General features: G+C 41.1%; 3 protein-coding genes across 4 annotated transcripts; 1 reads left to right on the forward strand and 2 right to left on the reverse strand.

Moving 5' to 3' along the window:
• Positions 1–10,259: 10,259 nt before the first annotated feature.
• On the reverse strand, positions 10,260–16,717 carry LOC134216486 (enoyl-CoA delta isomerase 1, mitochondrial-like). 2 transcript variants are annotated; one of them, XM_062695359.1, is made up of 6 exons: positions 16,494–16,717; positions 11,239–11,475; positions 11,038–11,184; positions 10,764–10,973; positions 10,538–10,699; positions 10,260–10,477 (listed from the first exon to the last, which is right to left on the reverse strand). In XM_062695359.1, the coding sequence occupies exons 2-6, from the start codon at positions 11,470–11,472 to the stop codon at positions 10,382–10,384; spliced, it is 849 nt and encodes a 282-aa protein (XP_062551343.1). In that variant the 5' UTR covers positions 11,473–11,475; positions 16,494–16,717; the 3' UTR covers positions 10,260–10,381. The 2 variants fall into 2 exon arrangements, with proteins under 2 accessions (XP_062551343.1, XP_062551342.1); XM_062695358.1 differs by lacking the exon at positions 16,494–16,717 and adding an exon at positions 12,260–12,280.
• Positions 16,718–18,457: 1,740 nt separating this feature from the next.
• Positions 18,458–19,456, forward strand: LOC134216487 (cuticle protein 8-like). The gene is made up of 2 exons (XM_062695360.1): positions 18,458–18,562; positions 18,624–19,456. The coding sequence occupies exons 1-2, from the start codon at positions 18,551–18,553 to the stop codon at positions 19,326–19,328; spliced, it is 717 nt and encodes a 238-aa protein (XP_062551344.1). The 5' UTR covers positions 18,458–18,550; the 3' UTR covers positions 19,329–19,456.
• Positions 19,457–24,036: 4,580 nt separating this feature from the next.
• Positions 24,037–25,666, reverse strand: LOC134216488 (enoyl-CoA delta isomerase 1, mitochondrial-like). The gene is made up of 5 exons (XM_062695361.1): positions 25,128–25,666; positions 24,920–25,066; positions 24,650–24,859; positions 24,426–24,587; positions 24,037–24,365 (listed from the first exon to the last, which is right to left on the reverse strand). Exons 1-5 carry the CDS (start codon positions 25,359–25,361, stop codon positions 24,270–24,272), a joined length of 849 nt encoding a protein of 282 aa, XP_062551345.1. The 5' UTR covers positions 25,362–25,666; the 3' UTR covers positions 24,037–24,269.
• Positions 25,667–27,067: the final 1,401 nt, after the last annotated feature.

Below are 27,067 nucleotides of genomic sequence, written 5' to 3' on the forward strand. Positions count from 1 at the left end.
ACTTGAGTACCTTAAGGCCGACGCACAATGTATCCGTATTTTACTTACTATGAAGAAATATTATCATTTTCAAGTTCATAATGATTGTGGGGATCGGAGCATTCGGTACAAACTTTGGTTTTTTTAATGTATTTCAAATGCCTCCGAAAAAATCTGGCTGCAGGCCCTGGCTGCCCTTAATTTGGTTCAGTTTAAAAGTAAATATTGTCTATCCGGAATAAAGTTAGAACGCTTTTTATACCGAAGTTGGATTTTTCTCCAGATACAGGCAACTTTCCCAACTTCGGAAGTAGTGCGCTGGATTCACCTAAAGATGCGCTAAACAACGCATCAATTAGTTTGACAGATAAAACTTTGGAAGAAAGTTCGGTTCGGAAGTCCCGACTTCCGAATTCTAAGTTGTTTTCACCGCGACAATATATAAGCTACTAGTTTAGCTTATATGCGATTTTCCCATGCAATTTTCATCATACTTCAAATCCATATATTATCATTGGAATTAAAAAATATATATACTAACTTCAAAGGGGTACCAACAATTGGGCACAATACCGTCAAATTGACCTAATCAAAGTAATTTACTCCGTTTTACCAACTTTATAATGCGAGAAAAATCTAGAATCCCTGATTAATCCATATATGTAGCGGTAATGGCCTTCTCGTGCATTTAAAAAATAGTAGTGTATTTTGAACATAACTTGTGAGCCCATAGCCCATAGATCCTACCAATTTTTAATAAAATGGAACAGTAATTAGGTTTAAATGACAGGATACTTCTTCGATCATATCTTACCGTGCCCAGTATGTCTGTTAAACTTGGTGATCATGTTTCATCGTCGTTTCCAGTAGCTTCGGGTATACCTCAAGGTAGTCATCTCGGGCCATTCCTTTTCTTGCTGTACATGAACGATGTCAACTTCATCCTACGCTGCTTTACTTTGTAGTATGCTGACGACTTGAAACTATAATACGTGATCAAAAGCACACGTGACGCCATGTTCCTGCAGCAGAAACCCGAAGGTTTTGCAGATTGGTGTCGTGTCAATCGCAAGGTACTTAATGTAACAAAATGCTCCATAATATCATTCGGTGGGAAGCAATCGCTTTATGAACATTACTATTATTTAAACAATACGGAACTGCGTCGAGAAACTACTGTTAAAGATTTGTGAATAATGTTAGATTTCAAGCCGACTTTCAAGAACCATATCCCCTATATCGTAGCAAAGGCTTCCTCGCAAACAGGTTTCATCTTTCGTTTTGTCAAACAACTCCAAGACATGTATGAAAGCTTTGTATTGTTCAATAGTGCGTCCTCTAGTAGTGTGGTCTTCGTACTATCAAAATGATATTCATCGCATCGAAGCAATTCAACTTAAGTTCCTCCGATTTGCTCTCCGTTTTCTCAATTGAAGAAATCCATTTGATCTGCTCAGCTACGAGAACCGGGGGCACACCACTCGATACGGAGGCGGCGCACAACTGTCATTTTTGTTGACTTAGCTTTGCTGCGTCGCAGCATGCGTGAAAATACAAAAATGACATTTGTGCGTTGCTTCCGTATCGAGTGGTGTGCCCCCGAAAACGCGAGCACTTTGAAACTTGGATTCCGTCAGGAGTGACCTTAAGAATCTCCGACCAATTACTCGAATGAATTTCAAAGAATTTTAGGAGGAAATTCTAAAGAAATTGCCGAGGATGCTTTTACAAAATAAATTTGCCGAGGATTTTTAGATGAAATTCTAAAGAATTTGTTGAGTAAATTCCGAAGAGTTTCCCTAGGTTATTTCGAAGCATTATTCAGTTTCCGCCCTACCTCACACAAGACAGGGCAAACGAAACGTGGTGACAAATAAGTCCTATGCTGAGAGTGGAAAATAGTTAATTCCTTGAAAAAGGCACAATACATGTGTCCGAAACGTCGGATGGAAACTTGAAACCCCGTTTTTTCCTAAAAGACTGAAAGCAACAACCTCAAATGTCGTCATCCAAGTCGAATAAATTAATAAAGTTTCTTCAAGAATTTCCTGGAAGTTCCTTCAGACGTTCCTCCAGGTATTCTTCCAGAAATTACTTCAAGAATTGACCAATCCCGTCATCAACTTTTTTCACTAAATCAATTATTAAATTTATTTAAGGTCAGCAATTCCCAAGCTAACTCTTTGTGATTCGAGAGTGCTATACACCCAACTAGAGAGTGCATGATTTTATTGCAATCTTTTATTATTTCGTTCAAATACCAGATAAGAGAAGAGGTGCCCAATGCGAATATGACAATTTATTGTCATTATACGCTCAAGTAGATGGGTAACGGAGAAAGCAACGTTCGATGTTAGTGAAATTGGCACCATTCATGTCCTTCTCCGTCATCAAGCTAAACGGTATCGAGATGATTGTGTGAGTCATAGTTATATGTACATATTGCAGTACACGATCAATATACTTGTTCCTGGAGAAATCAACTAAACACGTTTAGATGTATTGATCAGAACCAAATAAACTGACTCAATGGAATGAGGTGACACAATAAATATAACATTCTCTGAGCGGCATGCATGCAAGATTTGATGCAAAACGCTTAAAGCAAAGGATGTCATAAAATTTCATTTTGGGTGTGGAATTGAATTTTAAACTGAACTTAAAACGTGCTTCGCACATTATTTTTGATCGAAAACGATTTGCTTGATCTAACTAGCAAAAATATGGTTTCTTTTTATTAGGGGTTGTGGGCGAGCCTGAATAATTTTCGACGACAAATCTAAGCATTGTCAAACCTTAATCCTATTTTTAAACTAATTTGCCAACATTCGAAAATTAATTTGCAACAATATCGAAGCTTGCACATGCAAATGGTTTCTTGTTGCGAGCAAACAAAAAAAAACATCATGAAAATTTGTTTGTTTTTTCAAAAATGTCGTTTTCCAAGTGCGATAAATCGAAGCAAAACATTGGAAAGAGGTGAGTGTTAAACTTTATCATTTAGTACATTACTGTCGTAATCTGGAAAAGTGACGTAACAGCCATTTTACAACATGCATGTTTTCCATTTTTCTGTTAAAGAGCTCGATGAGTAGTTCTCGTTAACACCAATTTTGGAAAATGGCGTATACGTCGCTTTTTCAGATTACGGAAGATTAAGTGTTCTTTATGATATGATATCAAATTCCAGTGAAATGTTTGTGTCGTGTAAATTGGCTAAACAATAGAAATGTCTATCATTCCCGGTAGTGGGCCACTAAATGTACCTAAATATAGGCCGCTGCAAACTCCACCCATTGCAATGGTTGCGATCGTCCCGTGCATTTGAAGTGCGCTGACATGACCACCAGCTATTTAACCTTCAAGAATAATTTTCTTTCATTTTGCAATTGAAAGCTATTATGTTTCGTTTTTTGCCACCGAAAGCCTTTAAAATAAATAAACGTTCATTTTTCATCAATTCATAAGCATTTTTTTTCCATTTCTTCCATTTCTAGCGGCTCTTAAGGGTAGCCCACAACTGGGTACGATTTTTTTTGGCCAAAAATGCAACACAGCATGTTGCAAAGATTTTGGTGGGAAAATAAAGTCACACGATCAAAAATACGAGCTAACCCTGTGTACTATGGATGGTGCCCTCCTTAGCCGTGCGGTAAGACGCGCGCGGCTACAAAGAAGGCCATGGTGAGGATGGCTGAGTTCGATTCCCTGGGCATACAAGTATCATCGTGTTAGCCTCATGATAAACAAATTGAAAAATGGTAACCTGGCTTAGAAACCTCGCAGTTAATAACTGTAGAAATGCTTAATGAACACTAAGCTGCGAGGCGGCTCTGTCCCCAGTGTGGGGATGTAATGTCAATAATAAAAAGAGAAGAAGAAGAAGAAGAAGAAGAAGTGTACTATGGATAAAAATTGACTGGGGTCTCTGTAGCTTTCCATAGGTATGCATATGGCTGCATAAGTAATCAACTGGCGGCATTGCTATCAACAAGACTGGTAAAGAAAGAAAGAAAGAAAGCTAACTTATCAGTCTTAAGCTGTTGTGCTTGTGGCGAACTGTTAGATCATTTTTACACTCGCCATAACATTTCCACGCCCAACCGATGATTGATTGTTAGATTTTCTAACAATTCTGTATAAGAACCTATCAGATCCTGTTTTTTACAAGAAGGAATACATTTACACACAACGTGTTTAGTAGTTGAAAACCCTAATAACATTTTGGTTTTATGATGGTTTTATAACACACCTGAAGAGTAAATTATGCTCTTCAAGAGCGTTATAAAACCTAAAATGTTACTTGGGAAGGTACCACATGGGAGTGTACTGGAGTGTCGTACTCGATCAGTGACAGGTAATACCGACTAAACTTACCTTGGGCTCCGCCATCATTTTCGAAAATGCGATTCGAAATGCGGAAATGCTAGATTCTTATAGGGGAACTGTTCGGCACTTCATAGCTCCCAAGTTCATCCCATCAAAAACAAAGCAATGAAAAGGAATTTTATTTGTTTCTTATTTTTGTGATTTTTTTCAGCAGTGAGCACGCACAGTATATTGCAGAAATCGCTCTCAATAGATAACGAACAACGATAAAAGAGAGGCAAAAACTGTTCCGAATCATAATAAGCCATGATAACAAATTTATCAAACTTGTATACAAGTGCGAAAAAACAGAATCGGATAGGCAGCCCCCCTGAAAAATGGTAATTCTCGCTCCTTTCGTGTTGGTTACTGCACAGCTGTGTAGAACAAGTTGAAATGCATCATCAGAGCCAGTGCTCCCCGCATTTGGAGCTTTCTAAAAGAAATTTATCATGGGGTATAGCATCCCGAATCAGTTCTCTATCATGACAGCTTGCGAAAAGAGTCTCTCGCAGTATGCTACACGCTAAAAACAATAACACAGAGATATTATTATTATTATTATTAATTCAGACTGAGGCCGAAGTGGCCTGTGCGGTATATAAGAGTCTTCTCCATTCGGCTCGGTCCATGGCTACACGTCGCCAACCACGCAGTCTACGGAGGGTCCGCAAGTCATCTTCCACCTGATCGATCCACCTTGCCCGCTGCGCACCTCGCCTTCTTGTGCCCGTCGGATCGTTGTCGAGAACCATTTTCACCGGGTTACTGTCCGACATTCTGGCTACGTGCCCGGCCCATCGCAGTCGTCCGATTTTCGCGGTGTGAACGATGGATGGTTCTCCCAACAGCTGATGCAATTCGTGGTTCATTCGCCTCCTCCACGTACCGTCCGCCATCTGCACCCCACCATAGATGGTATGCAGCACTTTCCTTTCGAAAACTCCAAGTGCGCGTTGGTCCTCCACGAGCATCGTCCAGGTCTCGTGTCCGTAGAGGACTACCGGTCTAATTAGCGTTTTGTAGATTGTCAGTTTGGTACGGCGGCGAACTCTATTCGATCGGAGCGTCTTGCGGAGTCCAAAGTACGTACGATTTCCAGCCACTATGCGTCTCCGAATTTCTCTGCTGGTGTCATTTTCGGCAGTCACCAGTGAGCCCAAGTACACAAATTCTTCTACCACCTCGATTTCGTCACCACCGATGCAAACTCGCGGTGGGTGGCTCACATTGTCTTCTCTCTCTATCATGTACTTCGTCTTCGACGTGTTGATGACTAGTCCGATCCGCTTAGCTTCCCTCTTCAGTCTGATGTAGGCTTCCTCCATCTTCTCAAAGTTACGAGCCATAATATCTATGTCGTCGGCGAAACCAAATAGCTGGACGGACTTATTGAAAATTGTACCACTCGTGTTAATCCCTGCTCTTCGTATTACACCTTCCAAAGCGATGTTGAATAGCAAACACGAAAGACCATCACCTTGCCGTAACCCTCTGCGGGTTTCGAAGGGACTCGAGAATGCCCCTGAAACTCGAACTACGCACATCACCCGATCCATCGTCGCTTTGATCAACCGTGTCAGTTTATCCGGAAAACCGTGTTCGTGCATTAGCTGCCATAGCTGGTCCCGATCGATTGTATCATATGCGGCTTTGAAGTCGATGAATAGATGATGTGTGGGCACGTTGTATTCGCGGCATTTCTGCAGTACTTGGCGAATGGCGAACACCTGGTCCGTGGTGGAGCGTTCCCCATAAAACCCGCCTGGTACTGCCCCACGAACTCCCTTGCAGTTGGTGCTAGTCGACGGCATAAAATTTGGGAGAGTACCTTGTAGGCGGCGTTCAGCAATGTGATTGCGCGGTAGTTGCTACAATCCAGCTTATCGCCCTTTTGTAGATGGGACACACGACACCTTCCATCCACTCCTGCGGCAAAACTTCCTCCTCCCAAATCTTGGTAATGACCCAGTGCAGCGCTCTAGCCAGTGCCTCACCACCGTGTTTAAATAGCTCTCCTGGTAGTTGGTCAACCCCAGGGGCTTTGTTGTTCTTGAGCCGGCCAATCTCCTCCTGGATTTCCTGGAGATCCGGAGCCGGTAGAATTATGTCCTGCGCGCGTTCTCCCAGGTCCATCACCATACCGCCATCTTCGTCTGCCACATTGCCATTCAGGTGCTCTTCGTAGTGCTGCCGCCACCTTTGGATCACCTCACGCTCGTTCGTAAGAAGGTTCCCGTTTATGTCCTTACACATATCGGGCTGTGGCACGTAGCCCTTACGTGAACGGTTTAACTTCTCATAGAACTTTCGTGTGTTATTAGCGCGGTACAGTTGCTCCACAGAGATGTGCTTCACACAAAACGGACCTAGATGAGCGACAGTTACACAGCCAGAAAAATAGCTCGTGTGGTTTTATTGAAGCTTGGATTTCAATATTTTCAACAGTATTTGGTTCCTTATGAAACAATGAATCTGTACAAACGTTTACAGGTTAAAAAGGACCGTTGTCACGACCGTACGAGGCATTTTTGTCCCTGTGTAACTGTCGCTCATCTAGGTTTTGTTCTGCATTAGGTCCGTTATGTGTGAAGCAAACACATCTCTGTGTTATTAATTTTAAGCGTGTACATATCGTATATGTATACAGAGATGATAAGTGAGAGACTAAGTCTCTTGTTCTTTCTCTTTAGGATTCAATCCTAAGCAACCTAAGCACGCATGTTAGCAAAAAGCAGCGGCAAGATTGGTGCTGTATTTCTTTGTTTTGTGATGAGATGAATATATGATCAGTGAGATGAAAAACGGTACAGTTTCCTAAAATTATGGCATGAGCCCTAACAATTTTGTAAGCTTTTCATAAAATATTTGTTAGTAAGGTTGCATTTTTTGTATAAGAAGCAAACAATATCGCATACACTGTTAGATGACTTTACCCATTAATGGGTACTATGTTATTGTTGATATTATTCCCACCGTGAAAAATTCACCCATTTTCTTTAAAAAGCGCCACTACTCATTAAAATGGGTAGTGGCACTTTTTCAAGAAAATGGGTGAATTTTTCACGGTGGGAATAATATCAACAATAACATAGTACCCATTAATGGGTAAAGTCATCTAACCGTGTATGCACAGTTCTTGCTCAGGTTTTGGTAGGTTCTTATGCAGTGTTGTCAGAAAATCTAGAACTCTAGAATGACTCACTTTTTTTATTCGTACATATCGAGTATTCAATGATCGTTGCATTGTTCGGTTGTCATTTTAATCCGAGTAACGTTGGAGGAATGCCTCCGAAAAGAACAAGTTGTCAGTCGTCATCACTCATCAGGCAGCCGTGACGGTAAGGCGCGTACCCCAAACGAGGGTTTGGTGGAGGGGCTGGGAATCGAACCCATGACCATTCGCTTATAAGGCGAACGTGCAGCCAACTACGCTACGGGACCCCCTAGAATGACTCAATGATGAAAGATAATTGTGTATAATAAAAATTATAGCCAAACTCAAAAACTGAAATCCTGCTTTGCTTCCAATGGATTATTCCAAAGATTGATAAAATGAGAGACAAAACCAGTCAGCTGATGCCTATGACTGATTGGTTCAACTTTTATATATCTGTAATAAAGATTTTCGCTGTAAGCGCCCCTTCACAAATTTATATTACAGATGAAATGACACCCGTGCGTCGAAGACTAATACGTTGAGGTGCTCAACAGAGAAGAGTTTGCCTTTTTCCGTGAATGTGAGTATACCTCAAACGGATTTATGGTTCGCAAACTGGACTTAAAAGTATACATAATCGGTTGTGATATAAAAGAATTTCATAGTTTGCATAAGATTAATAGCCTTGAATATAGAATATCGCACGCTGAAGAATATCAATATTTATTCTAAGCAGTATAAAACGACAAGAATGATTCCGAAAAGCATATTCAACACCTGGATCTCAACCATTCATCATCGCATAATAAATTATGGTTTTCAAATTCTTATATGTAAGCTCTCGTTAGTAGAAATCAAAAACATTGTTTCAATAATCTATTTTTTCATCATTTCAGTTTATATCTGTCGTTACAGTGTTAGCTGCTGTAAGAGCTGGCCACCCACATCAATTCAACGAACAACGCGATCCATCATCCTATAATTCCAAACAGTATTACGTTCATGAGGATCCAGAAAATTTGATTCATGTTAGAGATAACGGCGATAAGATTAATGGTCAAGATAGTTCAGTCGATCCGGACGGCGAACAACATCTAGTAAACTTCTATGGAGATCACCTTTCGCGGTCCAATGATTTCATTCGTGAGCAAACTTTTGAGTCTCCTGAAGCTTCTGTTGAAAAATCGATTCATCGCAGCAATATTCGGAAAACAGCAGGGCCACATGTTCTTAAATATCACGCGATTGCAAGGGACGGCGTAATTAATAATGATGTACCATTTTCTTATATTAGTTTTTCACAAGTTTTCTCAATAGAAAACGACGGTAAAAAAAAATCGTTGAACAACGAGTCATGAGAGTCAACATCTTTACTAAACAAGTGTCGAATATAAGTAGGTCTATTATGCTATGCACATTTCCGATTACTTTCTAGAATACATTAGCTAACCGTTAACAAATTGAGGATGCTAATGTTACGCATTCCACAAGCTTAACTAGATTGCGATGCAGAATCATGGGAGTTGTTCATATTCTTTAAAAAGCAGATTTTCAGGATGGTTCATCTCTTTATGTGATAATGTATCACCCTCCCTAAAAATGAAATCGAAGTCTGTCTCGTTAATAAAGACACAAAAAAAAATCGAAGTTACAGAAATCAAACGAAAACTTCTATGCTCTATAGAATAACTGTCGTGTGTTAGCCTACTTTTATCATTGATACATTTGAGATTAAATCGTAAATTTTATTAATTTATCTATGCTCCTATAGAAGCTGATGTTAGCCATCCACCACGAGTTTGTATCGGTGGTGACGAAATCGAGATGGTTAAAGAATGAATTATTGGCAGTGGCTGATTTTCTACCCACCGCTGTCACATCCAGGCGCTATAGTATATGCGCAAAATAGCCAGCATGAGTTAACCACCAGAATTTTGTATGGCGAAAGACATCTAACGCGGGTTTTCTCAAAATTAGAAACTTTTCATGCAAAACTATTTGGTACCGGTTATGTAGGAAGGTGTCCGCTACTACGCCTACCAAATATTTTTTCGATTAAGGTGCTTAATTTTGAGAAATCGAACCTTAGATGCCTTTCGCCATACTGATTTCAGAAAGTTAACTCCTAGTGTACCGCTGTAAGCACGCTCAAAGCAGGCGATTCATTCGTGTACTTGAGCTCACTGGTGACCTCTGGAAAGAAATCGACACTCCGATCGCTACCGTTCCAAACTGACTATCTACCAAACGCTCATTAGACCGATAGTCCTCAACGGACACGAGACCTGGACGATGCGCATGGAGGACCAACGCACACTTTGAGCTTTTGAAAGAAAAGTGCTGCGTTCCACCTTTGGTGGAGTGAAGAGGGCGGACGGTACATGGATGAGGCGAATGAACCACGAGTTGCTTCAGCGGTTGGGAGAATCATCTATCGTTCACACCGCGAAAAGCGGACGACTGTGGTGGACCGGGCCCGTAACTAGAATGTCGGACAGCAATCCTATGAAAATGGTTCTTGACAACGATCCGACGGGAACAAGAAGGTGAGGTGGGCAGCGAGCAAGGGGGATCGATCAGGTGGAAGACGATTTGTGGACCCTCCACAGACTGCGTGTATGGCGACGTGTAGCCTCGGACCAAGCTGGATGTAGAAGACTTTTATGTACTACACAGGCCACCCCGATCTGAGTCTGAGAGAATAAATAAAAATAATGCTCTTATAGAAATAATTCTAAAAACAAAATATGAATGAAATTCTATGATATGATAAACTAATTATTGTCCATTTAATGTAAACTTTTGAGAAAAAATGAGTAGCGTTGAATAGTAAATGCACAATCTGGAGCAGTTGTTGATGTCATAAACAGGTTTCTATTTGTTTTTACGATCCTTTAAAGACTGAGCATAAGCAACCAAACCGTTCTGAAATTCGCTGTTCATCACATTCTTCACGAAGCTTTCGATATCCTGAAATAAAGAAAAACGTAAATCAGTTTCCATATATGTATCCTTTTTGCATTGATGTACATCTTTGCTAATACGTTTCATGTCTTCAATATCTCTATTCCTGAGCAACAGTTTTGTTCCCGTTCTGGCATAGGATGATGTGTTTGTAAAAATATTTAGGTAGTCCAATGCTTTTTTCTTCCCATTTTCCTTGTCCGCAGCGAGCTCATCCACCAATCCTTTCTAAAAAGTTAAAAAATAAAATAAAATAATTCTGTCGAAGTGAATCAAACCTAATGCACAATACCTCCAATGCTTCCTGTGAGCTGAACATTCTTCCTTTGAGACACGCACTTTCAGTTTCCCTAGCTCCAATTGTGTTTCTCATCGTCATTTGCAGCCACGGTGGAACGATCAACCCCAGCTTGGCTTCATTCAATCCAATACTGAAGTTTGTACACATGACACGATATTCACAACTTAAGGCCAATAAACATCCACCAGCTGGAGCGCTTCCCTGGAATAAACAAGTTATTTTAATATTCACTTCTCTTGATGGAGCATTGCCGTAGTGCCATTACATTGATCAATGCGACCGTCGGGAAAGGCGTTCCGTACAGTTTTGCCCACAAATCCTGAAGAATTCCCCAGACGGCTCTCAATCGGTCCGGATTGGGGTTGATCATTTCGGCAATGTCCAAACCGGCACTGAAGACCTTGCTGAAAGACTAAATAAACAAATTAATAAGCGATTACTCGTTGGCATGCGGGAGTAGGCCTACCGAAGTCAAAATCAATCCTTTCACATTTGACCGCTCCAGGTCGTCGACAGTTTTGACGAGTTGGGTCATGAGTTCCAGATTCAGACTGTTCACTGGCGCTCTGTTCATTGTGACTGTGGCATATCCAGTTTTGTTATCCAATTCCGTCAAAACGAGGGCATCGGACGAGGCCTTGCTGCATAGAGTGCGTTGGAGCGGCAACGCTCTGGTAGAAGTCACGAGTTTTCGCAACATTTTCTGGAAGTTTAAAAAAAGAGGATATAATTGGAACCAAAATCCGTCCACCTTATCATCCATGGTTGATTTTAATTTATTTTAATCAAACTAAATTGGTATATTGATTAGAATGTTTAGGCGTATAAAGGTTTTCACATATCCTGAAAGGCCGCGTACACGATGGCTTGTTGCAGTTGGAGAGGACTTGAGGGCGCTCAACGTTCAGGGCGACTAGAAGCGATTGGCCCAAGATCGAGTCCGCAGTGGAGAAGGATACTCCATTCGACCGTAACTCTATGAAAGGGGTCGTACACTAATTATGTAAGCACTTATGGAGGGAGAGGGGGTCTGCCCTTTTCTTAAGCTCCATATTTAAAAATGATTTGTATGGGTAAAAATCTTACATGGAGGGAGGAGGGATTGAAAAACCCAGAAAAAATGCTTACGTAATTAATGTTTGGCCCTAAATGTCAGCCAAATTGTTTTCTTGTGGTAAAGTTCGATGGAAAGAAATCCTTCCAAAGTTCTGCGGAACATCTTTCGAAAATTGTACTGCCTGTAACCGCATATTTGTCCTATATGAATAGGTAATCCAGCAAAGATGGGACAAATATGCGGTTACAAGCAGTGTACGCCGGCTTCTACAAATCTCTTCAAAGTTATCTCCAAAATATCATGTTTTATATTGTACGAGAAAGGTGTGATTGAAGCATTATTAAATCATTATAGATTCGTTTCATCATGCTGAGTGCTGCCGCTTAACGCATGCTCTGAGTAGATAATGCATTGTTTGAGACCTTTGTACCTTCATATCTCGATTAAAATGTCCTATGTCCAATGGGTAAACATTTTTGCCATCGTAACCGGAAGAAAAATCTATCATAGAGCTGGAGCCGGTTAACCCGTTTCGGTCTGACCTAGAAATCAAAATTGAAATAACCCGTGTAGGCTCATTTTTCGTCCGATTGCCATGAAATTTTCAGAGAAGAAGCGTCATCATGTCGATTTTTTGGTACATGACTTGATTTGACCATTGCGCAAATTCGGTCGGATTTATTAAAGGGGGGGGGGTGGCTCCTGGGTCAGGTGCAGTCAAAACGGTTCATTCTTTTTTAAACCATTGATAAATGAGCGAAAATGACCAGAATGTTTATGCAACGTGGTCAATCATCATTGACCAGCATCAGAAGTTAGTTTTGATACATTTGAATCACCAGGACATGGTTCCGGATGTTCCGGGAACCTGGTTCCCTGGGGTATCCCTGGGGCGGTGGACACTTTTCAAGTGGACACAACCCAGTCTTGCGACACATCAAACTTCATGGTTTTGGAAGAGAATCCTAATAGATGAGTTTTTGGGAGGTTTTGGACACATTGGCCACATCCGGAAGTGTTCCCGGGATCCTGGTTCCCTCAAGGAAGTGGACAAATTTCGATTAGCACCGAAACCCATCTTACTTACTTACTTATTGATACTGTACACCTAAGGTTGTGAAAAGGGACGACTTGAAAGATCTCCATCCTGAGCGTTGCCCGGTGATCGATTTAACCTGTTGCCAGGCTAGATTTCGGTCGACTTCTTTTATTATTTTTTTGAGGCTTCGCCGCCATGAGCCTCTGGGTCTGCCTCTGCTGCGATGTCCCACTGGGTTTCAGATTTCGTTTCCGTCCCTACGTAGAGTGTGGCCGACCGAGCCCCACTTCCGATCTCGAATTTCTGTTGCTATCGGCCTCTGGTGACAACGACGATGGAGCTCGTTGTTTGAGATCCAGTTGTGAGGCCACCAGGCCCATATTATATACCGCAGGCATCTGTTAATGAACACCTGCAGCCGTTGAGTGTTCTCCACTGATACACACCATGTTTCGCTAGCGTATAACAGCACAGATTTCACGTTAGAGTTGAAAATTCGTATTTTGGTGCGTTCACTTATCTGCCTGTTTTTCCAGATATTTCTTAAACTCGCAAAAGCTCTTGCTTTCTTTATCCGTGCGCCTATGTCGATCTTGGTACCGCCGTCTGACGCCATTTGGCTACCAAGATATTGGAAGCTTTCAACATTCTCCACTCCCCGCTACTGTAAAACTGGAAGGAGTCACCGTGTTTACATCCAACGATTTGGTTTTGTTGACGTTGATGACTAAACCTGCCGAAAAGGAGCGCTCGGCAAGGTCGTTGAGCTTACTCTGCATATCAGAGCGCCGTTGCGCGAGGAGTGCAACATCATCCGCCAATTCGAAGTCATTTAGGTGCTCCATGGTTATAGGCTGCCATAACAGCCCGCGGTTTGGTTCACGGTCAATCGCATCTACCAGAATCTCATCGATGGTTTTGGACACAGTGGCCACGTTCGGAAGTGTTCCCGGGAGCCTGGTTCCCTCAGGGAAGTGGACATATTTTGATTAGCACCGAAACCCATCTTGCGACATATCAAACTCCATGATTTTGGAAGACAAGCTCCATAGATGAGTTCTTGAGAAATTTTGGACACATTGGCCACATCCGGAAGTGTTCCCGGAGGCCTGGTTCGCTCAGAAAAGCGAACAAATTTCGATTAGCGTCGGAACCCATCTTGCGGTATGCCAAACTCTGAGAGGTTTTGGACACATTGGCCACATCCGGAAGTAATCCCGGGAACCTGGTTCCCTCAAGAAAATGGACAAATCTTGCCTAGCACCAAAACCCATCTTGCGACATATCAAACTCCATGATTTTGAAAGACAAACTCAATAGATGAGTTTTTGAAAGATTCTTGACACATTGGCCACGTTCGGAAGTGTTCCCGGGAGCCTGGTTCCCTCAGGGAAGCTAACAAATTTCGATAAACACCGAAACCCATCTTGCGGTATGCCAAACTCCATGACTTTGAAAGACAAGCTCAATAAATGAGTTTCTGAGAGGTTTTGGACACATTGTGCACGTTCGGAAGTGTTCCCGGGAACCTGGTTCCCTCAGAGAAGTGGACAAATTTTCATTAGCACCGAAACCCATCTTGCGACATATCAAACTCCATGATTTTGAAATACACGCACAACACATGATTTTTTGAGAGGTTTTGGACACATTGGCCTCGTCCGTAAGTGTTCCCGGGAGCCTGGTTCCCGCAGGGAAGCGGACAAATTTCGATTAGCACCGAAACCCATCTTGCGACATATCAAACTCCATGATTTTGAAAGACAAAATGAATACATGACTATTTTTTTGAGATTTTGGACATATTGGCCACGACTGGAAGTATTCTTGGGAACCTGGTTCCCTCAAGGAAGTAAACAAATTTAGATTAGTACCGAAACTCATCTTGTGACGTAAAAAACTCCATGATTTTGATAGTCAAGCAAAATAATGAAGTTTGATATGTCGTAAGATGGGTTTTGGAGCAAATCGAAATTTGACAGCTTCGCTGAGAGAACAGGCTTCCGGGAACACTCCCGGACGTGGCCAGTGTGTCCAAAATCTGTCAAAAGTTCATGTATTGTGCTTGTCTTTCAAAATCATAGAGTTGGACATGCCCCAAAATAGGTTTCGATGCTAATCAAAATTTATCCAGTTCCCTGAGGGAATCATGCTCCCGGGAACACTTCCGGATGTGGTCAATGTGTCCAAAACCTGTCAAAAATCCATCTATTGAGCTTGTCTTTCAAAATCATGGAGTTTGATGGGTCGCAAGATGGGTTTCGGTGCTAATCAAAATTTGTCCACTTCCCTGAGGGAACCAGGCTCCCGGGAACACTTCCGGACGTGACCAATGTGTCCAAAATCTCTCAAAAATTCATGTATTCTGCTTGTCTTTTAAAATCATGGAGTTTGACATGCCGCAAGATTTCGGTGCTAATCGAACTTTGTCCGGTCCCCTGAGGAAATCAGGCGCCCAAGAACACTTCCGGACGTGGCCAATGTGCTCAAAACCTCTCAAAATTTCATCTATTGAGCTTGTTTTTCAAAATCATGGAGTTTGATGGGTCGCAAGATGGGTTTCGGTGCTAATCAAAATTTGTCCACTTCCCTGAGGGAACCAGGCTCCCGGGAACACTTCCGAACGTGGCCACTGTGTCCAAAACCTCTCAAAAACTCATCTATTGAGCTTGTATTTCAAAATCATGGAGTTTGATATGTCGCAAGATGGGTTTCGGTGCTAATCGAGATTTGTCCACTTCCTTGAGGGAACCAGGATCCCGGGAACACTTCCGGATGTGGCCAATGTGTCCAAAACCTCCCAAAAACTCATCTATTAGGATTCTCTTCCAAAACCATGAAGTTTGATATGTCGCAAGACTGTGTTGTGTCCACTTGAAAAGTGTCCACCGCCCCAGGGATACCCCAGGGAACCAGGTTCCCAGAACATCCGGAACCATGTCCTGGTGATTCAAAAGTATCAAAACTAACTTCTGATGCTGATCAATGATGATTGACCACGTTTGCATCAGCATTCTGGTCACTTTCGTTCATTTATCAATGGTTTTAAAAAAATGACCCGTTTTTGACTGCATCTGACCCAGGACCCCCCCTTAATAAATCCGGCCGGATTGGCACCATGGTCAAATCAAGTCATGTACCAAAAAATAGACATGATGACGCTTCTTCCCTGAAAATTTCATGGCAATCGGACGAAAAATGAGCCTACACGGGTTATTTCAATTTTGATTTCTAGGTCAGACCGAAACGGGTTAAAGTGCACACGCCGGTTTATCTATTTATATATTGAAAGATCAAAGTCTACTTCATTTCAAATGTATTTGTTCAGATTCAGAATTGCACAACGATCAAATCACTTTGCAGCATAACTTTTTAATAAATCATAAACTTTATTGTAATCTTCTCAACATTTGCGGCCTCAGACCAATTTAATTATATCACATTAAACTTAAATCTCCATTCGCTTCTTCTCGTGCAGTATAATAAAAGAAAAAGTATAACTTTATACATTCCACATAAAAATAAATCACTAAAAGTAAAATGTATCGTCCACATTGCAGCTAGAGCTGCATGAAGATATGTGCTGGTTTTTGATATGTGCATAATAAGATCAAAGTCCACTCACTTGCAAGCCTGAATACAGATCAAAATACTGCGGTATAAGCAAGAGAAAAATCAAAGAATATGTTCCACAAATGATGACCGAAAAATCACTTCTGTAGCCGAAGAGCAACTAAATGGCTTGTTGACCAAAAGCCGGCAACCAAACTAACGTATCACGCCACAATTCCTTTTCTTGTCTTTATCACACCGAGCAGGGTGCACTGAAAGGCGTTGAGAATGTTTCAAAACCATCTTCTTTGATAAGGGTTATGTATCACACCGATCGACTCAAATTGTGTGATGATGTATACAAAAGTGCGATTGGCGCTTTGATGTTGCATGAAGGAACATGAATCAAAAGATAATATTTAAAAATATTCGCATGGGAAGCCATACGGAGAAATTTTTGAAACTATTCTCAAATATTCTAGACGCAATTTATTTAAAAACGGTAAAGAGCACGGGATTGGACTTTTATTCTGCTGCATAATAAACACAAATTTTCGATTTAAAATTTTATTTTGGGATATCACACTTGCTAGGCAGTATAATTACGATTATAATTATGAATGGATCGTAATTTTGAAAATGAATTAAACTCAGCCACTATTTTGCTCGTTGGTGTACTCGATTGAAAAATTAGTGTAGATATTGCTTAAGAATTAACAGTAACAGGGCAATACAAATGCTAAGTAAATTAATTTGCCTTCTAGGGGATATGATAACGATAATCATTGTTCCCCATTGGCCCTTGACGTTGCAAAATAAGAGAAGAATAAAATGAATGTTTTAAAAAATGCACGGAAAATAAAAGAGGATAATTAGTGAAAACGATGATAATAGTTAAAACCGTTTTAAATTATTATTCACCAAGAATTTATGATAAACTTTTCAGAATCTCCTGCTGTTTTACGATCTAGGAAAGGCCGTACGCACCAATGCAAAACCTGCTGCACAGCATGTTGCGCACACATTTGTTGCTTAGCTCTATGTATGACCGGTAAGACTGCATACAACATAATTCTTATTAGAATTTGGATAAAGGTAGACTAATAACCAGGCATTGCAAACCATCCCATCGTTCGATCTTGTGTTCAAAGATACAGATGAAATGATGGGATTATTGATCTAAGTTATCTATCCGCTCAGTAAACAAAGTGCAATGTTCGCCATGGAGACACATTTGTTCAGAGCTGTTTTTTTTTTGTTGGGATTTTAACCACTGCGACCATTAAGTGAAAAACTAACAGCTCTCATTCCTCATTGTAACACCTCATTGTAACACCTTCGCAACGTGAACAAAACCCAAACTGTGATGCCTACCAGGATCATCATCAAATGCTCGAATGATAATTCGGCACCTATTCAAAGTGCTCTTTGATTAGGAATGATATCTTCGCACAAGCAAAGATAATATTCTGTGCTCAGATTATATTGTAATGTTAACACTAACAATTTTATGTGAGAACACTGTTATAAGTAGATGTAATGCATAAGTGTTCATATTGATCCACTGCGTAATGAATGAATAATGGAACAGGCGCCAAATTTACGCACAAGGGCTCGCGCATTTGTTTGACCGTCCTTTCACGAATGCTCGCCGGTAGGTCCCGGCCCAGCCCAAAACCAGATTACAAAATAAATTACATACAAGATTCCTTCCAAGGAAATCCGATACTATTCATTCTCAATCCGGAAAATCAAGTTTTGCTTTAATTTTGCACACAACTGGTTCAAGGTCATTCTGCAGTACACTCACCGGGTAAACGACCAAGGGAGACAGCCAGTGACCGAATCGATGCAATTGCAATGGAATGTAATGTAACGAACCAAAACATTTTATGCGTCATTGATAAACAGTTTTGGGGGCTCGCGGGGACAACGGTCGCTAGTTGTTGACAAGTTTTTGGCTGAATTATAGGTAATTGGTTCTGAGTGAAAGTTTAACACACCCCTCAAGGATGGCAGGATTATGGGTGAATTTTGGTACTTTCAGAAGCACTATAAAAGCCGTTGTCCAGGATTCTGGAAATCATTCTCAATCCTCGAGAGCAACACTAACAATATCTGCACAATAAAATGGCATTCAAAGTAAGTATACGGATTTTGAAATGCAGGTTCAGCCTCTAACTTATCATCTGTTCCTCAACAGTTTGTTGTTTTGGCGACTCTTCTCGCTGCAGCCAACGCAGGAGTTATCTCCCCACATGGCTATGCGTCGTCTCATCAATCGATCCAACTGCAGCATGCTGCTCCAGTACACCACGTAGCCGCTGTCCATGCTGCACCAATTCATCATGTGGCCTCTATCCATGCCGCTCCAGTCCATCACGCCCTCGTAAAAGAAGTCGAGCACCACGCTCCGGCCAATTACGAGTTCGCTTATTCCGTCCACGATGAGCATACCGGAGATATCAAAAGCCAGCATGAGACCCGCCATGGGGATGAAGTCCATGGACAGTACAGTCTGCTCGACTCCGATGGCCACCACCGCATCGTAGACTATCATGCCGACCACCATTCAGGATTCAATGCCGTTGTTCGCCGTGAACCAGCCAACGTCAAAATCGCCCAACCAGTGCACAAAGTCATTGCCGCGCCCGTGCACGTTGCCAGCCACGCCATTGCTCCAGTTCACCATCAAATTGCTCCAGTCCACCATGCTGCCATTTCGCACCATCACGCCGCTCCAGTCATCGCTCAGGTTTCGCACCACCAAGCGGCTCCCGTCGTTCTCTCCCACAGTGCCCATCATGTTGCTCCAGTCCACCATGCTTCGATCTCTCATATTGCCCCAGTTGCTCACTACAGCCATCATGATGGGCATCACGCCGGTGGCTACTACAGCCATTACTAAAAAACTAAAAACAATGCAAACCTCAATCTCATTGATCCTGTCGAAGTTATTTTAGAAAAATGTGCATATGGTAATAGTACATGTGCAGTAAGCTTTTTGTAAATACATAATATTGAATTCAATATAAACGTTTTCTGTTTCATTCTTTTAAATCAAAATTTACAAAATCACAAACATTTTTCCTCTCCCTTGAGAGCTCAGTGATTAGAATACGATTTTTCAAAGCTGGTGGTCCGCAAACATCCAGACTTTTATTTTAAACACAAAAAAAACTATTTTCGTGCTTTCCGACTTTTGCATAAAGTCACGATAAGTATAGAGTTTACACAGACAAACAGACGCAACAATGAAGACCTTTTTTTTTAATTTCTGGGGATTTAAAAAAAAATAATGTTAGACATGTCGGAAATTTATATCACGAATTCTAGAAGTTCATACAAAATCTTTGAAAATTTCAAGAAATGATCATTAATTTCTAAGAATTCTTATTAACTCATTAAACAATAATTTTTATGTTTTGCTACAAGTTAGTAGGAAATCTTACAATATCAAAAAACTTGATGTGGAATTATTATTATTTATTATGGATCCTGTACACCTCCGGTGGTGCAAAGGGCCGACTTGAAAGATCTCCATCCTGAGCGTTACCCGGCTATCGCTTTAACCTGTTGCAAGGTTAGATTTCGGTCGACTTCTTTTATTTCTTTATTGAGGATTCGCCGCCTCTGAGGATGAGCCTCTGGGTCTGCCTCTGCTGCGATGTCCCGCTGGGTTCCAGTCTAATGCTTGTTTACAGATTTCGTTTCCTACGTAGAGTGTGGCCGACCCAGCCCCACTTCCGATCCCAAATTTGTGTTGCTATCGGCCTCTGGTGACAACGACGATGGAGCTCGTTGTTTGAGATCCAGTTATGAGGCCACCAGGCCCGAATTATATACCGCAGGCATCTGTTAACGAACACCTGCAGCCGTTGAGTGTTCTCCACTGATACACACCATGTTTCGCTAGCGTATAACAGCACAGATTTCACGTTAGAGCTGAAAATTCGTATTTTGGTGCGTTCACTTATCTGCCTGTTTTTCCAGATATTTCTTAAACTCGCAAAGGCAGGCCTTGTTTTTTTGATCGCGCCTATGTCGATCTTGGTACCGCCGTCTGACGCCATTTGGCTACCAAGATATTGGAAGTTTTCAACATTCTACACTGGTTGCCCGGCTACTGTGAAACTGTAAGGAGCCACCGTGTTTACATCCAACGATTTGGTTTTGTTGACGTTGATGACTGAACCTGCCGAGGAGGAGCGCTCGGCAAGGTCGTTGAGCTTACTCTGCATATCAGAGCGCCGTTGCGCGAGGAGTGCAACGTCATCAGCCAATTCGAAGTCGTTTAGTTGCTCCATGGTTATAGGCTGCCATAACAGCCCGCGGTTTGGTTCACGGTCAATCGCATCTACCAGAATCTCATCGATTACGATGAGGAACAGTAACGGTGACAGAATACATCCTTGCCCCACACCAGCTACGACCCGGATAGGGTCGGACAGGACCTCATTGTGCAGCACTCTACACGAAAAGGCCTCGTACTGTTCGATGTACTTCGATGAGGCCGATGATTTTCTCAGGACCCCCTTGTCCCCCCCAGGGGGACCCACATATTCTCGTGATTGAGACGGTCGAAAGCTTTTTCGTAGTCAATGAATACCAAGTAAAGGGACTCTTGGAGTTCGTTGACCTGCTCCAGAATGATGCGTAGCGTGACAATATGGTCCACACAGGATCTTCCGGCACGGAATCCGGCCTGCTGCCGCAGGAGAGTCGCATCGATCTTCTCCTGAATCCGGGCTAGGATAATTTTGCATAGAACTTAACGCCTCGCCACATCAAAAACGGTTCTCGAACAATAGTACTCTCTATCCATTCGTGTTGCCGGCTAACCTCTACTATAGAACCGTTCATATCGGGCAGACCCAATTACAGCTAAAAAAAACTTGTACTGGAGGGTTTGAGACGTATGTGTAACATAGTACCGGCAGTTCTTGATTGCCACCCGTTGCATTACGTGCACATGTTTCCGATGTTCTTATTTCCTATTCATCAGCAGTAAATCTTTGGATCGATGATGAGGAAAGCTATTTCATTCCAATATTTTGTCACGCTCGTGGTCAGACTAGCACTGAACTATTGCATTCCACCTTTGGATGTTTGGTTTGCTGGACGTAATGTCTGTGCTGTGAATCAGATCGGCGAAAGGGTTTTTTTTATTGTGTGTGGGGGGAATTCGGGATTGATTTGATAGGATTGATTTTATGTCAGGGTTGTCGAAAGAAATTGTCGGGCAAGGAATTGCGTGGAATAGAAGAGATTTATAATGAGTAATGGAATACCCAACTAACAATTTTGGTGCTAAAAACTTCAACTTCTAGCCTTTGGCTGTATAATTTTTGAATAAAAGCAGCCAATGCTGAATAAAAGAAAAGCCTCTGCAAATAATCCCTTAAACTTCAACTCGAGTATTACCCAAATATCTATCAGCTAGTCATTGTGCCGAATATATTTAATCTTTTATCGTTTATGCAGCTTTCATATAGTCATAAAACAGCTCTGTCTGAATTAGCAACCAAGCTTATCGGTTAATAGCTCATGTATGTAACTGAGTTTCTTGTTAGCAACTTCCCATATTACGGTGAGTAGCATTCACAATGAAAACGTTTTTGCTGTTGTTATCGAGGTTGTTATAGCACTAACAATATAGCGTAATGGCGCTATAAATGAACTAACGAAGCTTTTAGGCAGCTTCTGTATATTTGAAGATTACACAACGTTTAAGTAAACCTTATACTGCTTCTTTTAATAGCATATCAGTATGGAACGTCAAAACCGCTATGTTTACATTTGATTTTTGTTGCCGGAGCTGTGTATGAGCTATTGATTTCTGTAATGCAGCTACAAAGGTATTCACCTGCTCTTATAGCAACTGACAAAGCGCTGTCATTAATGCTAGCAGATAGCGTAAGAAAACAAGCCATTTAGAAGCGATATTTCTGTTGACGGCTACTGTAAAACGATAAGCAGCAAAGTAGCATCTATACAGATCGAGTAAATGTTGCCTAAAAACAATTTCAGCGATTGATGATGCATAAAAGTTAACCAACAGAACATGCTGATAGATGTTTGAATAATGGTTGAAATAATGCTGAAAGCATAATTTTTAAGCTTATGTGCTGAAAGCAGCATGTAGGCCTCTTTCTAACGTTTATACAGCATGAATCTGAAATTAGCGTTAGTAAAACAACCTATAGGGTATGCGAAGAAGCACATCCATAATTTTCTTTGTTATTTACATATGTCAAAGTGACGGTGATGACAGAGCAGCGGCCATTGAATCAGGAGATCATGAGTTCGAATCTAGGTAGCAACAAAATTGATATTTGAGTTTTCACAAAAAAAACATTGAATAAACTTCCGAAATTTACTCTCCTCTCAAATAATATTGAATCAAATTGAATTCAGTGGCTGTAGGGGAAGGAGGGGCAATATGCCCTAGCTAAGCATAGACTGCTTTTATGCCTTAACTATAACGATTTTCATGGGTGTTTCTACCTCACGCAACAGTTAAACAATATAGCTTGCTGATGCCATATTAAAATTAGAAAAAATCTCAATCATATTAATAATATTAACATTTAAAAAAAGTGGTGATATTTCGTCGCCGGAAAACTCATGAGGCAAAACGCCTTTTAGCAGGCAGCTCTTAGGGAACAACGTACCATGCGTCGGCACATCAGCATTCTGGTATGGACAGTGCGTGGAGACGCGAGTACATTGTAGGATAGTTCTACTAGGGCGTTTTGCCTCGCCGAAATGTTAGATGTTTCTTAAAAATGTGGAAAATTTCAGTTTTTCCTACATTCCTATCTATTATTTTGACACTTTTTTCGCCTAACCTACATGATTTAACGTCTAGTTTTATTAAGGCTATCTCAAACATGATAAATATAAGTGAAAACCCGAAAGTCGTTTTGCCCCGGGGGGCGTTTTGGGGCCTCTTCCCCTATAAAACTTATTTAACAGATTCAAAAAATCTGAATAAGCGCCATTGAAGCGATTTATATTACTAAATGGTTTAGTAAAGATTGAGAAAATGTTGTGTAACATGCTGCAAAGTAGTTGTGCAGACACGTCAAATACAGCTGAATAGATTCGCCAGATTTGCTGGTAAAAGCATTGAATAGAAGTTCTTGATCATATGTATAGCACACATATTCAGCTTGAAGCCGTATAGACGAGTTGAAATAACATTTACATTGACATTAAATGTTAGTTGGGTAGGTCTCTTCAAAAAGTCTCTTGATAGCAAGACTGCGATTTTTAAATACCAGATACCAGATACCCATTTCATTGCCTACAAAAAAGCCAACTTTCAATGCAACCGTTTTTCACGAATTCAATCTTGCGCCGACGGCAAGCCCAAAACGACGAAATACTTCATTCGTCGCTTCTATTCATCGCTGCTGCACTATCGTATGCTCGTTGTTCAGTAAAGCTTAACTTCCACCGCTGAGTTCGCTTGCGTTTCAAAATCATGGAAGGGCCACATTCCACGGCCACATACATATATGATATATGAGACGACTGTGTCTTCATTTCATAGTTCCTTCACATATTCATCCTATTGGATTCGTTTCTCATTTTTCATCACGACTATTAAATAACAAAATCAACGAAATTGGTTTATTCTAGTCCTTGAAGATAAGATTTGTTTTCGTATAGATAGGTTAGATAGAATTTAAGACTAAAATAAAATTACCGGATTATCACAAGCTACAATGTCAGTCTTACAGAATGAGTAAGCTGTTTAATAAAAATATATAAATTTATTAAATCATCCTAAATGTAGTTTAATGTGAAACAAACAAATGCCTGAAGATTCCTTTGACGCTGCTCACTTGGCTGCTTTTTTCTTCAGTGACTCCAAATATATTTCTAGCCCTTTCTGTACCTTCGGCTGTGATACAGCAAAACAAAATAGATCAACATCCTAAAAGAATAAACACCGAATGTCACGCACAAAACCTAATTTAATGTATGCCCAACAAACCTGTGATCTATTATCCTCCAGTTCCATAATGTCTTTGCTTCGAAGGGCTTGCTTCGTCATCGATCTCGCCTGCGGAGATATCTTCTTGAAACGGTCTAAGAAGCCGGTCGCCTTGGCTATTGCTTCCTCCTTGTTGGCAGCAATTTCATCAATCATTCCAACCTATGTTCCGGAGGGCATGGAATAAATACAAAAATCAAACCATTGGAAATCAAGTATACTACCTTAAGGGCTTCCTCGGTGTTGAAAAGCGTTCCCAACGTGAGTGCAAGTTCCGCATCACGGCGCGACAATGTGTTACGCATCGTTGCCTGGAACCATGTTGGGGCGACAATTCCAAGCTGGGTTTCGTTCAAGCCGATACTGAAGTTGGGTAACATGATGCGGTACTCACAACACATGGCCAACAGACAACCACCGGCCGGGGAATGACCCTGTGGAATAATAAGACATAATAAATTCCTGCAGGTAAAGTATCTGTTGGAATTGTTCACATTTATAGCTGCAACTGTTGGGAATGGTGAACCATACAATTTGAACCAAACATCTTGTAGGGTTGTCCAGAATTCCTTCATTCTTTCTTGCTTGGGTTTATACATTTCCATGATATCCAAACCGGCACTGAACACTGATTTCGAGGACTAAAAAAATCATCGAATATGTTATCATTAGTCGGAAAAATCAAATACCCCATCAACATACTGATGTCAAAATCATTCCTCGCGATTTGTTGTTTAGTAGATCATCTAATGCTGCTGATATCGCAGTTAAAAGTTCCAAGTTCAAGCTGTTGACTGGTGGTCGGTTGAGCGTGACTGTAGCGTAACCTGTCTTATCATTCACCTCAGTGAGAACTAGCTTGTCGGAAGCATTGCAATAAGATCGTGACCCCGCCACACTGAGCCGGGTCACAGAACGAACAACCGATTGCAACATGGTTAAAGATCAGAACTGAAATGCGAAAGCTCAACACAAATGAACGTAAATACGAAGTCGATCAGAAATATGATCTTTGGACTCGCACGTCACCAATCGGAGAGATATGATACGCGAACTAAAAACAACCACTTATGCAACACAAACTTTGAATTTCGCAACCGTTATAGAGCAGCCACGTGTGGAAATGATAAACTAAATGTATCCAAGCATTTACTATTAATTCGTGACGATTTAAAAAAAAACCAACTGGAATGGATGCTCAAACAGAATGACCTATATTGATATTGCAGCGGAAAGCAATGGTTTGACAATGCACTGGTTGCATGTTTTGTTTTATTTCCAAGCTCAGAATACCAAGTTTGATAAAGACGGCGCAGAAAAATGTTGCCAAGTTAAAATTGCTTGCAAGTTTTTCGTGTAAGTTTCAAATCCTGTTGGACAGTTACGGAATGAAACAAATCCATCTTTTACCAAACGGGTTTTAGAAGCATTACTCCACTTTAATGAATTATTCAATTAAGCTAATCAATAACGTAGCGTGTACTCTCAGCGCCCTTGGCGTAACCATTGTTGGGCAATTAAATCCAACTCTGAAGTGAGATGGTCGATGGTACGAGTCGCCATCGGGTCTATTCAGATCAAGAAAAATCCAAGACCGGTCGATGGTTTGAAGGAATATTACTGGAATTCGTTGCACTGGCATGAGTCGATGAAAAGAACCACAATAACCCAGTTACCTTTCCCTGGAATTGGTTAGTTGGTTCAATGAAATATAGCTATGTAGTGAGAAGATCGATGATCGGAATCGCTATTGGCCTAGTCGAATCAAGAAAAACCCTACTCTTTAGTGGGTTGGTTGGTGATCGAAATCGACATCGGACCTATTTGGATTAAGGAGCCACTACTGAAAGCCACTGAAATTCAACTCTGGTTGATGGTCGAAGTAACTATCGGAAGCAGGAGGGTAAGGGAAGAGTTACAATTTTGGACCAATATCTAATAATTTTGAAGAAAAATCCGTAATCATCAGGGACATTCTTTTTCAATCAGCTAATACCAACCAACAGTTTTAGGAAACAAATATCTTGTTGTCGAAATCCTTCGCTTCCATCTTTTTTTATGTTACAATTTGGCAAAATTGTCAGATGGGTACCATTAGTTCAAACGCATTCTGGTTTTATCCTTTTCAACTCTTATTTGTCCCAATGAAGAAGTAAAATTCCAATTATCGCTGCTATTCTAATATTCAACGGCTTTGCTTTGAGAAAAAAAAAACTGAAGCTCTATTAGTGGAATGTCTTTAACTGTCATAAGACGAGTTTAGTACTTTCCATTAGGGCTTCCATTCCCGGAAACGGTTTCCCGGGAAATCATATTTCCCGGGATTTCCGATTCCCAGGATTTATGTAGGGTAAGACGGTATAATGCGCTCCACCTGGCCAAAACGCCCCCCTTTGATTTCTAGGAAACTGTAACTAATTAAGGGTCAAAATCAGTTGGTACTCATAAATATTTGTAAGCCCATCATACTATGTGAATGTGGAAGTATTTTTGTATTACTTAATAAAAATAATAGCAAAATACAAAAAGTGACAGTTTTGATGTAACTTTTCATGTTTGTTTGCTTAACATTCTGGAGCGACGCTAGCATACTGTCCGCAAAACTTGCACTGGAACACTCAGTTGGGCAACAAAATAACTTT

Source organism: Armigeres subalbatus, chromosome 2, assembly GCF_024139115.2.
Source record: "Armigeres subalbatus isolate Guangzhou_Male chromosome 2, GZ_Asu_2, whole genome shotgun sequence".
NCBI lineage: Eukaryota > Metazoa > Arthropoda > Insecta > Diptera > Culicidae > Armigeres > Armigeres subalbatus.